At 34.8% G+C, this 14,854-nt stretch overlaps 1 protein-coding gene across 1 annotated transcript in view; it reads right to left on the bottom strand.

Annotated features, from left to right (window-relative positions):
• RAB3GAP2 (RAB3 GTPase activating non-catalytic protein subunit 2) overlaps window positions 1-14,854 on the bottom strand; it is a 126,654-nt gene that overhangs the window by 79,538 nt on the left and 32,262 nt on the right. The window contains exon 3 of the mRNA XM_051998255.1: window positions 10,412-10,535. Coding sequence (XP_051854215.1) covers window positions 10,412-10,535 — 124 coding nt within the window. The remainder of the gene's footprint in view (window positions 1-10,411; window positions 10,536-14,854) is intronic.

Raw genomic sequence — 14,854 nt, 5'->3', positions numbered from 1 at the left:
TTCCCTGTCACCACAGTAGCTTTTTAATAATGTTCAGTTATTTTTTGTTGTTGGCTTTATTTTTTCCCCAACTTATCTCCTGACTTTTAACTTTATGTTAAAGTTGCATTCTGCTATCATGGTCAAGGGGGCATTGTTACAAGCTTCAGAATTTTCCTGTTGCTGTTTTTAGGGCTAATTCCATCAGTTTTCAGTGCTTCCAAGGTGGTGTGATCCAGGAAGAGGCATGATCACTGCTCTTCTGGCCTATACTCCAGTATTTACCTAGTATAGATATACTGTACAGGTTGTCCATCAAATTACCTGTCCCAATGTGAGTAATAGTTATTCTTCATCTCTTTGTATTTCCTCTGTTGTTTGTCAGACCAAACTCTTGAGGGCATACAAATCTCCATGTAGCTTGACAATGTTTTATAATCAGTATGATGTCATTTGTAAATAGAAGCACTTTACTAATAACATGTTTATATAACATTTCAATATACAAAGCAATTTGTAAATCTGAACATTCCTGATTAGTTAATATTCTTATATATGGTTCCATGTAATTTTTAATTAAAATAATCATGACATCCAAAGTAATTATACATCAATGAACTAGTGCAAATTTATTTTTTTCTACCATGTTTTCCTCAAGATGAAGTGGTTAATAATAATTCATATTTATAGATATGTGCCATAAACATTGAATATATTCTACTTTCTCAATTCCTATGTCTACTAGAAGATTAGGTCTCAGTAAGCAATTGATACTTCTCATTTCATGTAATGGGCTGAGGCTTGAGTTGATGCACTGAGGTCCCAAGCACATGAGGCTAAATAGTAATTGGACCATACTCTATTAATAGATAAGCTTGGAGAGAGAATGGCCCCCACCCACTCTTTGTGCAAGTCCTGATGTGTTGTATAGGAAATGACGATTTTGGTGGGTGGAGGCAGGGGAGTGGAGAAGGAAGGGGAGGAGAGACCTTTGGGACGGCCATTGCCACAGTTGCCTACACAGTTGCCTCCATGGTTGGCTCGGCTCGCGTCGCTCTCTCTTAGCTGGCTTCCTGTCGCAACTGCCTATATTTGCTATCGCAATCTTTCTTGCCTATATTTGCTATAGCAATCTTTATTCACCTCTTCGCTTCAATAAATATTGAAGATTTTTCCCTTAACCTGAATTCCTGACTCCGGCTGACTTTAAATACGCGATCATTACATTTGGTGGGCTGAGGCTTGAGTTGATGCACTGAGGTCCCAAGCACATGAGGCTAAATAGTAATTGGACCATACTCCATATTAATAGATAAGCTTGGAGAGAGAATGGCCCCCACCCACTCTTTGTGCAAGTCCTGATGTGTTGTATAGGAAATGACGATTTTGGTGGGTGGAGGCAGGGGAGTGGAGAAGGAAGGGGAGGAGAGACTTTTGGGACTGCCATTGCCACGGTTGCCTCCACTTACTTTTTCTGTTTGTTAAGTGTCTGAGGCTGGATTTGAACTCAGGTCCTCTTGACTTCAAGGCTAGTGCTCTATCCACTGAGCCATCTCCTCCCCTTCCTTCTCCACTCCCCTGCCTCCACCCACCAAAATCGTCATTTCCTATACAACACATCAGGACTTGCACAAAGAGTGGGTGGGGGCCATTCTCTCTCCAAGCTTATCTATTAATAGAGTATGGTCCAATTACTATTTAGCCTCATGTGCTTGGGACCTCAGTGCATCAACTCAAGCCTCAGCCCATTACAATTTCAGGGCTCTAGGGGGTCATGAAATTGTTGGAGTTTCTTTCTACTGCTATACCTCATGAGCCCCCAACAGTTTTTTCTTCCTCCATATTCACTTTATATTAATTATTAAATCCAATTTAATTAGCTTTTAGTTAGGGGCAATTATTAAGGTTGAATAGAAAGAACAGTTGGGTATAAAATATTCCTTCAGAAAGTAAGACACACTTTCCCTTAAGTACATGTAGAATCAAAGGAATTCAGCAGTTTTCTGTTTGCCATCTTCCAGTCAAAGTACAAAGTCTCTCTTTCTCTTTATATTCTTCTCTGGCCTCCAGAACAATATCTATTCCAGGGGTTGGCTAGAAGTCTCCACACTTGCCAATGAAAATTCCTGAATACAAAACTCCTAGCTATTTTATACAAAACTCTTAGGGCATTTGAGTTTCTCAGGCAATTCTAATGTAATTCCTCTGTAGCATCATTTCATTTATTCAATGGCCTTCATTCTATCCAAATTAATCAAGGACTTTTTCTACACTTACTTAAAAGCCTTTGATTGATGAGTCCTTTGAATAACGTCTAGACTTCCTTTACACTTAGTTCATTTCTCTGACTAATTCAAATCAAGAAATAAAGGGTCTCTATAATTATGAAGTAGTAACCTAGGACATTATTCTTATACTCTTTCCCCAAATTAATGATTGCTATCCTCAGCAAATATTTTGGAGTATATTTGACAAAGTCTGTAGTCTCAAATCCTGGATAGCTTTACAGTGAATTGTGAAACTTCTGTTCTTTTTTGAAGGCCTTCCTTGGTGCCCTATATTGTTGAATCTCAAGGAAAAAACTGATGTGACACAATTTGTAATTAAATTTAATAGTTATCATCTTTCTTTATTTCTAAGTGCATGGTGATACAATTTAACAAATCAACATTATTTTACAAAGTTATAATGGATTTTAATTGTTTTTAGTGCTTTCAAAAAACTCTGGCAAACCCCAAAATAATTAAAAAAAAAAAAACAGGGGAAAAAACAGAATTGGTCAATCACCTTATCATATTTAGAGCAATTAAAAACAATGTTTGTCTTTATCAGGTAAAGATGCCCCTACATATTCAGTCAATCAATCAGAGGTATGAACTAGGTGTTACCAAGACCCAGACATCATTATTAAAACCAATCAACCAACCAATCAATAAAATGTGATTATGTTCATAAATACCTGAAGGTCACTGAATAAAATGGAATGGTGCTTCACAAGAAGTGTGCTGGCATTTGCTGGGGATATCAAATCATGTTCTGCAAATCTTTTAAAAATAGAAATCATGTTGGAAATTGAAGAATTAAAACATTTGGCTGGAAAAGAGAGAAGTTAGCCATGTCCCTGTGAGGAAATCAATCATTTGGAGCAAAGAGAGGACAGAAAACACCTGACTTCTTGTCTACTCCTAAGGAAAACTTTATGAATAACTCTCCAAACAGAAGTTTCAGCACCAGGAATTTTGAGTTATTCTTTTGCCACATTTTAGCTAAGAACCCTCTTTAACCCTCCATAATAGTGGGAAAAGATATGTATGTGGGGAGAGGGAAAGAGAGAAAGGTATTTTATGTTAGTAAATACCTCCTTTTCTGAAAGCTAATTAAGGCTGATTGGCTATTGATATAAAATAATGGTAAAAGAATGCATATTGCTAGGGGTTCTTGAAACTACAGAATTACAAAAATTAGCCTCTAAGGGTCCCATGGATAGGAGAGAAGATGTGGCAACTGCTTTTTGAGGACCCAACTAAGGACTCAACAGACTGGCCAGTATGAATGGGAGTTGTGTTAGTAGTTCCACAGCATATACTGTTATTAATTTTGATAATAATGATGATGATGATAAGATGATGATGGTGATAGGATACACTACACTATAAGGTTTATACAAAGTTTTCATCACAACAACTTTTTTGAGACAGGTAGTACAAGTATTATTATCTCCCTATTACAGATAAGGAAATCGCCCTGAGTCAAAGAGCTAATAAGTATCAAAAAGGATTTGAATTTCAGGTCTCAATGGGGGCGGGGGGAGAGGGGGAGGGGGAAGCATGGAGCCATGATGGCAGAAGGGACACACACTTCTTTCTGATCTTCTCCCATGACCCTCAGATTAATTAGGAAATCTAGCTTCTGAATTAATTCTAGACTGGCAGAATCTACAAATATTCAGAGTACAACAAATTACCAGCAGAAGATAATTTTGAAGATCATTAGAAAAGGTCTGTTTCAATCTGGCACAGAGGGAGGAAGGTCAAGCACAGATGCCAGTGCAGGCTGTGTAGACCAAGGTGGTGGGAGTTCTACACAGTGGAGAATCTATGGGGAGGAATCTACAGCAGTGTTGACTACTCTGCCCTGGTTGCAAGCCAGTAGATCAGCAGAGAAATTATAAAACACCCAACACAAACACAAAAGGTAAAGAGTGAACCCTTAAATACCAGAATCTCACGGGACCTGGCCACACCCACCCAGCACTGGAAGGCAGTAAACACTGACCCAGCGCAGCCACTCCCTGGGCCACTTGTAGAGGAAGCTTGGACAACCCCCCTTGCCCTAAAAACAGATCTCAACTTTAAAAAAAAAATAATTAAAAAAGCATAAATAGTTTTTATGGTAAAAGAGAACAGATTTCAAACCCTGAGGAGACTGAAAGCAGATCGTCTCTAGATGAAGCCCCAAAAGGTGATATAAATTGGTCCCCATCACACAAGGCTCTCCTAGAAGAAATTTAAAAGGATCTTAAAAGAGAGATAGAAGAAAAATGGGGAAAGGAAATTTAAACTTTGCAAGAGGGGTTGGAAAAGGCAACACAAAATAGACTTAGTGAAGTAGAAAAGCATATAACTCATTAAAAAATAGATTTAACAAAATGGAAAAAGAAAACAACTCTCAGAAAAACAAAATCTGTGAAATGGAAAAAGAAAATAACTTTAAAAAATTCCATAGAACAAAACAATTCATTTAAAAATCCATTGAACAAATACAAAAAAAAAAAGTTTAAAAAAAGTAAATGAAAATAATTCACTAAAAATCAAAACTGAACAAATGGAAATGAATGACTCAATAAAACAACAAAAATCAATCAAGCAAACTCAAAAAAATGAAAAAATAGAAAAAATGTAAAATGCCTAAATGGGAAAACAACTGGCCTGGAAAATAGATCTAGAACGACAATCTAAGGATTATTGGACTCCCTGAAAACCATGATGAAAAAAGGGCATAGACACTATTTTTCAGGAAATCATCAAAGAGAACTGCCTGGATTTCATAGAATCAGAAGGTAAAATAGCTATTGAAAGAATTCACAGAACACCTCCTGAAAGAGACCCCAAGATTAAAACTCCAAGGAATATTGTGGCTAAATTCCAGAATTATTCAACCAAGGAAAAATATTACAAGCAACCAGAAAGAAACAATTCAGATACCAAAGAGCCACAATAAGGATTACCCAGGATCTAACAGCTTCCACCTCAAAGAACTGAAGGGCTTGTAATCTGATATTCTGAAAGGCAAAGGAACTTGCAATGCAGTCAAGAATAAATTATCCCACTAAACTAAGCATTTTCTTTCAGGGAAGAAGATGGATATTCAATGAAACAGGGAATTCCATTTATTTCTGATGAAAAGACCAGAGCCAAACAAAAAAAGCTAACCTTCAAATATAGAACTCAAGAGAGGCATAAAAAGATAAAAAGAAAAGAACTCTTGAGAACTGTATTTCTACTATGGGTATACATAGAGAGTACATTCGATTTTACTGTTTAAAGGGGATTGTACAAGAAAAAGGGGAAAGTGGAAATAAAAGGAAGGAAATTATATCTCGGGAAGAAGCAAAGAAAATCTATTATAATTGAGGGAAAAAAGGGAGAGGGATGAACATTGTGTGAATCTTACTCTCATAAGATTTGGCTCAAAGAGAAAATATTAGACATATTTGGTTTCACCCAGAAACTTCTCTCACCTTATAGGAGGGGAAAGGGGAAAAGGGAAGGGATAAGTTAAATAGAAGGGAAAAAAGAAATAGTAGGGGAAAGGTATAAGAAAGGGGGAAGGACTCTAAAGGGAGAGGCAAGTGGTGCTCATAAGTAAAATACTGGGAAGGAGGGAAAGGAAAAAGGAAAGAGAAAAGTATAATGTGTCATTAATAAGATGGCAGGAAATACAGAATTAGTAGTTTTAACAGTAAATGTGAATTGGATGAACTTTCCCATAAAGCTTAAATGGATAGCAAACTGGATTAAAAGCCAGAATCCTACAATATGTTGTTGACAAGAAACTCATTGAAAGCAGAGTGATACATACAGAGTAAAGGTAAAAGGTTGGAACAGAATCTATTATGCTTCAAGTGAAGTAAAAAAAAGCAGGGGTAGGAATAATGTTGTCAATATAAAGTAATCATTAAATAAAAAAATAAAAATTAAAAAAAAAAAAGCAGGGGTAGCCATCCTGATCTCAGATCAAGCAAAAGCAAAAATTGATCTAATTAAAAGAGCTAAGGAAGAAAAGTATATCTTAAAGGGTACCATAAATAATGAATAACAACACTAAACATATATGTACCAAGTGGTATAACGTGGAGATTCCTAAAGGAGAAGTGAAGAGAGCTGCAAGAAGAAATAAAAAGCAAAACTATAATAGTGGAAGATCTAAAACTTGCTCTCTCAGAACTAGCTAAGTCAAACCACAAAATAAATAAGAAAGAAGCTAAAGAGGTAAATAGAATACTAGAAAAGTTAATTATGATAGATTTTTAGAGAAAACTGAATGGAGACAGAAAGGAATACGTTTTCTTCTTGGCAGTTTATGGAACCTATACAAAAACTGACTATATATTAGGACATAAAGATCCCAAAATCAAATGCAGAAAGGCAGAAATAGTAAATGCATTTTTTCAGATCACGATGCAATAAAAATTCCATTCAATAAAAGGCCAGGGGAAAATAGACCAAAAAGTAATTGGAAACTAAATAATCTCATCCTAAAGAATGAATGGGTGAAACAGCAAATCATAGACATAATCAATAATTTCATCCAAGAAAATGACAATAATGAAACAACATACCAAAATTTATGGGATGCAGCCAAAGTGGTTTTAAGGGGAAATTTTATATCTCTAGATGATTACTTGCATAAAATAGAGAAAGAGAAGATCAATGAATTGGGCTTGCAACTAAAAAAGCAAGAAAAAGAACAAATTAAAAATCCCCACTAAAACACCAAACTTGAAATTCTAAAAATAAAAGGAGAGATTAATAAAATTGAAAGTAAAAAAAAAAAAGAATTAATAAATAAAACTAAGAGTTGGTTTTATGAAAAAAAAAAAAACAAAATAGATAAACCTTTAGTTAATTTGATTAGAAAAAGTAAAGAAGAAAATCAAATTGTTAGTCTCAAAAATGAAAAGGGAGAACTTTCCACTAACAAAGAGGAAATTAGACCAATAATTAGGAATTATTTTGCCCAACTTAATGCCAATAAATTTGATAACCTAAGTGAAATGGAGGAATACTTACAAAAATATAGATTGCCCAGATTAACAAAAGAGGAAATAAATTACTTAAATAATCCCATTTTAGAAAAAGAAATAGAACAAGCTATTAATCAACTCCCTAAGAAAAAATCCCTAGGACCAGATGGATTTACATGTGAATTTTACCAAACATTTAAAGAACAATGAACTCCAATACTATATAAACTATTTGAAAAAAATAGGGACTCAAGGACTCCTACCAAATTCCTTTTATGACATAGATATGGTAATGATATCTAAACCAGGTAGAATGAAAACAGAGAAAGAAAATTATAGACTAATCTCCCTAATGAATATATTGATGCAAAAATCTTAAAATAAAATATTAGCAAAGAGATTAGAGAAAAATCACCCCTAGGATAATATACCATGACCAAATAGGATTTATACTAAGAATGTAGGGTTGATTCAATATTAGAAAAACTATTAGCACTTTATCGATATCAATAACCAAATTAACAAAAATCATGCAGTTGGGACTCTTTGAGATAAGCCAAATAGCCTCCCTCTTGTGGTGCAAAGTTCCCAAATCCTCCTCCTCCTCCCTTTCTCTCCCCGTCCTTTACTACTCATTTCTTCTTCCCATGCCACTTCCATTTGGGAGGGGATTCCCCTCCATTCCTCCCATGAGACTTCCCTTTTTGCTATACCCCCAAAATATCCAAGGTTCTGTTTGTATTGCGGGCAACTTGGTATAAGAAGTTCGCACATTCATGTGCCTTTCTTTTATTATCCATGTCTTGTGGAGTCATGACTTTTGGTAAAGATGCATTTCTATACCAAACTCTGTGTGTATGTGTGTGTGTGTACACAACCCTATTTCAGACAATAGTGAGATTCATCCAATTCTAATTCTTTCCAATGTTTGTATATTCTTTTAAGAAAACATTAAATTTCCTCCCTTCCTCCTTTCCATAGTTTGACAGAATAAGATACCTTATACTATACCAAAACCGTTTATGGTTCTCTTTCTCCTCATAATACCCTTAGAACAAATTCAATCAATTTACCCCATCTGGGATTTCTGTTTTCTCCTTCATTTAATTCATTCATTATTCTCTGAAGACATTAAGGTTCTAAAGGGAACTCTCTATTATATGTCAGCACTATAACATCATATAACTCCCTCCAATTGCTCAAATTTACCTCTCCAGGTTTCTCTTGACTCTTCTATTTTTACTTCAAAGTTCCTGCTTAGCGCTGGACTTTTCATCAGAAATGCTTGAAAGTCTTCTAAATTCTATTATTCATTTCTTCCTCCTCTAGGACTGTATTCAGTTTTTGAAATTGTTATTCTTGTTTGTAAGTTATTCTTTTTTTGCAAGGCTATGTCTTTTTCCTTTTGGAATACTATATTCCAAGATCTCCTCTCTGTAGAAACTGCTGGCGCTTGTGTGGAATTCTGATTGGGATTCTTTGGTACTTGAATTGATTAATTTTGAATCCTTATCATACTTTTATTTGACATTAGAAATCTGAATTTTGGCTATGACATCCTAGGACTCTTCCTTATGGAATTTCTTTTATGAGGTAATTGACAGATTCTTTCTATTTTTTCTTGCCCTCTCATTCAAGAGAACTAGGTGGTTTTCATCCATGATTTGTTAAGAAATAGCATTAACATTCAAGTTTTTTTTTTTAATCATGGTTTTCAGGGAGTTAAATGTTTTAAATTATTTTTAAATCTGTTTTCCAAGTCAATTGTTTTTGATATCAATCATTATGCATTTTTTTCTATTTTTTCAGTTTTTTGACTTTGTTCTATTACTTTCTGCTAACTCATGGAGTCACTGACTTCTATTTGGTCTATTCTAATTTTAAGGGAATGTTACTTGGGTTAAGTTTACTATCCTTCACCTTACATCTGGATTCTCTTTGACTCAACAGCATTAGTTTTAGAGTCTCAGTATCTTTAATAAGCCAAAGAATGGTCCATAAAGTTTTCCATGGAAGTAAAACTGTAAAAATCATATCCCTCTATAAGAGGCACTCATCTTCAAAGGACTTTCTCTGTACTACATCATAGAAATGTCTTCACTCAGTAAGCTCATTTTACCCCTGAACGACTAATTTACAATGGAAGTACTTTCCATTCCTGAGGCCTTTCCCTCTAATAGGCTGGTTTCTTCTAGAACATCCATTTTAAGAAAGTGATTGACGTAAACCATATTTTCCTCTCCAGACCACCCTCCCTATCCACCTCCATTGGACTTTCTTTAATATACCCTTTATATTCCAGGTACTTTCATCCTGTTATCTCTTTTCAGAACTTTTTAAATAACATCAGAATGTTAAATTCCTAAGGACAGAGACTGTCTCTCTTTCTGCTTGTCTTTCTATTCTGAGTGCTTAACTAGTGCCTAATGCTGTAATTACTTAATAAATGCTTGTTGAATGATTGATACATTCCACCATCTATCTCAAATATTTGCAGACATATTTTCATCCTTGAATAATACAGAAAATATTTCTATAAAGTTTATGCTATCAGAGATTAAACCTGATAATAAGTATTTTATATTTGATCCTATTTTGACTATTAAACTTGTCATTTCTCCAATAGAACATTCTTGAAGGCAAGGATTGTTTCATTTTTGTCTCTGTATTCTTATAAAGTCTAGAATAGTGCTTTGTACAAGATAAGCCCTTAATGTTTATTATATTTAATATGTATTTTCCAAATTCATGTTAGAATTTCAATACCTAATCATAAATTGAAAACCTTTGCCTAAAACAAAGAATTATTTCAACATATTATAATTTAAATTAAGTCTGAAGAGATCTTCTATTATCACCAAAGTATAAGTATTATCATCCTTTAGATCTTGAATGACACAAAGCTAAACTTTACCTGTGATTGTCTTGGACACCACTGACATGCCTAAAGTGCATGTAGTCATATAATAGAGAAGGAGATAATCAAGGCATAAAGGGGGAATAGGAAAAAAGGGAGAACAAAGAAAGAGAAAGAGAACTAGTGAAAGTAACATCAACAAATCCCTCAACTGAAATATTCTACTCTAGAACCACAGCATTCAAATCACAAAACTGAAGTCAACAGTATGAATTAAAACTTCATTTGTAAAGTTAAAGAAATTTCAATAAACTAAAGAACATACTTACGCACTAGAAAGACAGCTTTTTGTTCCCGAGCTATCACCATGAGATCATTAGTTGGAGATAAAGATAAAACACAGTCTTGAAGCCAATATGATTTTTGAGTTTTGCAAGTAGTCTCTTCTTCTTCCTGGGGAGGAAAAAACTGGTAGTTATTTGCATGCATCCTCAACAATGATATACTAAATAAGCCTTTTTCTTGGAGTCCTATGTTCCAAGCTTCATTATCTCTATCCATCAAGCTACATTCCATTCTCTTTAGGCCACGTTTGACTTTCCAATGTGCCAAGTAGCAAATCTACTGAAATAATCAATCAACATATATTATTAAATACTTACTATGTGGCAATACTGTGTTAAAAGCAAAGGCAGTCCCTGCCTTCAGGGAACTTCCATTCTATGAAACATGTAAATCAATCAATTAATTAATAAGTCCAAGAGTATTTCTTAATAACTAATTATTTGGTAGGTCCCGAGTTAATTCTAGGGATAATTCTAGGGAATCCCTAGAATACAAAGAACAACAAAAACTTCTTCCCTCAGCGAATTCATATTCTAATAATCATCTAAGGTACATGCAATATAAACAGGAAGTTTATAACAGAGGAAAAATATCAGAAAGGAGTAGGTTAGGAGATGACATATAGGTGATGGAAATATCAAATGTATGACCATCTCTATGTATAGTTTAGATAGAATGGAACAGTAAGGTATGGTAACAGAGTACACTGAGCAACTGGGAAGTTAAGGTTTTTAAGGGAAGATCAATATTTGTGTTGAGATCTCTTGGTATGAGGGCAGGAATTGAGTAGAAAGAAAAAATCTTAAGATAATCACCAAATTCAGTGAGGAAGGAAAATGATGAATTAACAGGCAAGCAGTCCTGAAAAGATTGGTAGAAATACAGCATAAACATTAGTCAATCAGATAAGTATCAGAAAATGGGAAGGAGTGAAAAAGGAAAGTTTCTTAATTACAGAATAGGCATTTCATAGAATATAATAGACAGGGTGGGTAGATTTGAAATGTAATGCTGAAGGGAAAAGGTTGAGATGGATGGGATTAAGGCACCAAGCACCTGAGAAATGGAGAATGGGGTTTGTACATCAGCAGATGATTATGGTTTGTGTGATCATCGCTGAGAAAAGAGTCCAGGCAGGGTTTCAGTAGGTGAAAAAAGGACTATAGAGGGCAGACATGTATATTGTTCAAGATCATCTTTCAAGTTCCAAACTCATGGCAGCTGCTACCTATGAGGCTCACCTCTCAGCAAGCAGAAACAAGTGGAAGCTTGATCTTAAAAGCATCCAATCTAGAGGCAGGGGGGTAGCACTAAAACTAGTGAAAAAGGTAAGGTTGTGGAATTAGGAATGTGATGGAAGGAAATGAGAGTAGAGAACTAGTTCTCCAGTGTACTACAGAAGTTCTGTAGTGAAGGCAGATCTGGAGAGTGTAAGGTGGGCTTTGAGACAAAGATAGAAGCCAAAAGGAAGGTTCATACAAAGTAGATAAGGCTAATCTCAAAGGAAGACAGCAAGATGCACCAGAAAAGATTTAAAAGATGAAATTTCAGCTGAGTCGTGAAGTAAATCAGAAGCACAGATGAGAAGAAAAAGCATTCCAGGCATTGGGGACAGCCAGTGCAAAGATATGGAAATAGTGACTGGGGCAGCTAAGTGGTGCAATGGATAGAGCACCAACCCTGAAGTCAGGAGGAAATGAATTCAAATCTGGTCTCAGACACTTAATACTTCCTAGTTGTGTGACCCTGGGCAAGTCACTTAATCCCAATTGCTTCAGCAAAAAAGAAAAGAAAAGAAAAAGACAGTGACTTACATAAGGAACAATAAATAGGTCAGTGTTGTCAGAATGTAGAATGGGTGAATGGGAACAACAGAAAAGATTAGAAAGGTAAGAAAAGGATAAACTGCAAAACAAACAAAAGACTTTATCTGGAGGTAACAGAGAAGCACTGGAGTTTTGTAAGTCAAGCCTAAACTTTAGGAAAAATTTTTGTAATTTGTGAGGAGAGAGGAGGAGGAAGACCAATTATAAGGCATAATTCCAAGAGATTTGGGATGGAAAATGCTATCCACATCCAGAGACTGAATGTGGATCGAAGCAAAGTATTTTCACTTTTTTTGCTTGTTTACTTTTTCTTTCTCATGATCTTTTTTTTCCCTTTTGGGCTTTTTTCCCCCCACAACATGACAAATATGGAAATATGTTTAAAATGACTGTTCATGTATAACCTACATCAGACTTCTTGCTGTCTTGGGGAGAGGAAGGAAGGAAAGGAGGAAGAAAAATTTGGAATTCAAAATCTTACAAAAATGAACACTGAAAATTATCTTTATATGTATTTGGAAAAATAAAATATAATGAGGGAAAAAAAAGAAGGCCATTGCAATAGTTCAGTTAAGAGGACTGAGGACCAATATAAGGATGGTAGTTATGTGAAGGGAGGAAAGGGGATGTTTATTTGTATAAAACATACAAAAACATACCGAGATGTACATATATAAGGTAGATGCACATGTCTGTATATATAATATATAGAGTACTTTTTTATACATGCATAAGAGGTATTGTAAAAGTTTTCTTCCTGCAACAAACTCTAGAGATGGATTCTTTATGTGGAATGAAAATAATCTGTACTGTTAATTTGTTATCTTAGCCTTACCACATTTATATTTTAACAGTAAAGTACCTTAATCAAAAGGGCATTCATTTCAGATCACAAAACTGGTTGGTTGGGGAAATATTCTAAAGAGAAAGACTTCAAAATGTCTTTTAATTCACTCTATTTAGGTGACATCCTACTTCAATTGTACACAGGACAAATTCTATTCCTAGGCTTTCAAGCAGAGTTTTTTAAGATTAGAGTTTTAAAGATGATAGGGATTTTAGAAGCTGTGAATTCAATTTTCTCATTTTGTAACACGGAAACAGAGGCTTTGGGAAGTTGAGTCACATAGCTAGTAAGTGTCCAAGTAAAATTTGAATGCAGGTCCTCTTGACTCCAAGTACAGTATTATTTCCTTCATCATACCACAGTCACCTCCAATGCTAAGAATAATAGCTTTTAAAGGCCTACAAAGCCTTTTAACCCATAATAAAGGATAATACGAAATAATATAAAATAATACTGCAGGTCAGTTGACAATTCTAGGAGATTTCAGAATATAGAGACAGGGCAAATGATAAGACCTGGGGGTCCTATTTTTCACTGGAAGAAATAGAGTTCTGGTTCATCTGATCTCTTTCAAGATGAAGAAACTCAAGCAGATTTAGAAGAGGGAAAATAAGGGATCAGGGACAGGAAATTTGTGTAACATTACACAGTTTACAAAAATCCTTCATATACAGCAGATAGTAGGTAGTATATATCTTCATTCCATAGAAATGGAAACAGAAGCTAAGGGGACATCCCTCAGATTCATAACTTCTGGTTCCTTGATTCCTCACTATATCCCACAAGTTGACATTTCTAAATCTATATGACTTCTTACATCTGAACCTTCTACATACCTATCACTTTATTTCAGATTCTCATTACCTCTCTCCTAGATTATAAGAAAGCCTTCTGACTTCTCTGCCTCAAGTTGCTCTCCACTCCAGTCTACCCTCCACACAACTGCCAAAATGATTTTTCCTAGTCTGAATGTCTGATTATGGCATTGCCCTATTTAAAAAAAATGTTTAAATGTCTATCTTTAAGATAAAATATAAATTCAAGCCTAGCCCAAGTCTATCTTCCTAGCATCACTGAACATCACTCTCCCTTCCTTACTCTGAAATTTACCACGTCAGCCTTTTCTCTATTCCTCACACATAGCACTCCACCTCATTTCTGGCACTAACCATCCTTGATCCCTGAAATGTCCTTTCATTCCTCATCTCCTGCTCTTAGAATCTTCTCTTTCTTCAAGCTCAAGCAATATAGCTCAAGCAAACCTTTCTTCATGAAGCCATTTTAAATTTTATTAACTACTAATAGCCTTCTTCCTTATCCTCTATTCATTATCTTCATATTTTCTGTGCTTAGTTATCTATTTATGAACTCAATTAGAACATAAATTCTTTGAGAGAAGAGATTGGCACTGAAAATACAAATACAAAGAATGAAGCAGACACACAGTAGATGCTTAATGCTTGTTTATTCAACCAAATCAAAAAACTTTTATTGTGTCTTCTTGTGCTATTGATTTATTGTGAAATTAAGTCACTTTTCTCAAGGTCAAAAATGTATTAGTAAATATCTGTGATAAGATTTGAAACCAGGTTTTCTGACGTCAAGTTTAGTGTTGTTGTTTTTTTATATCCCCATAATATAACATATTATCAAGTAAAAAGGGAATACACAATATTTGTTAATTACACATTGATTCTTCAATGACTCTAGTTAAACTTAACACATTTGATTAGCTAGCCAATTATTCATTTTTC

The sequence above is a fragment of the Antechinus flavipes genome, chromosome 4 (genome assembly GCF_016432865.1).
Source record: "Antechinus flavipes isolate AdamAnt ecotype Samford, QLD, Australia chromosome 4, AdamAnt_v2, whole genome shotgun sequence".
In the NCBI taxonomy this organism is placed as follows: domain Eukaryota; kingdom Metazoa; phylum Chordata; class Mammalia; order Dasyuromorphia; family Dasyuridae; genus Antechinus; species Antechinus flavipes.
The sequence above is the reverse complement of the archived record's forward strand: the minus strand, read 5'-3'. Positions and strand labels throughout refer to the sequence as shown.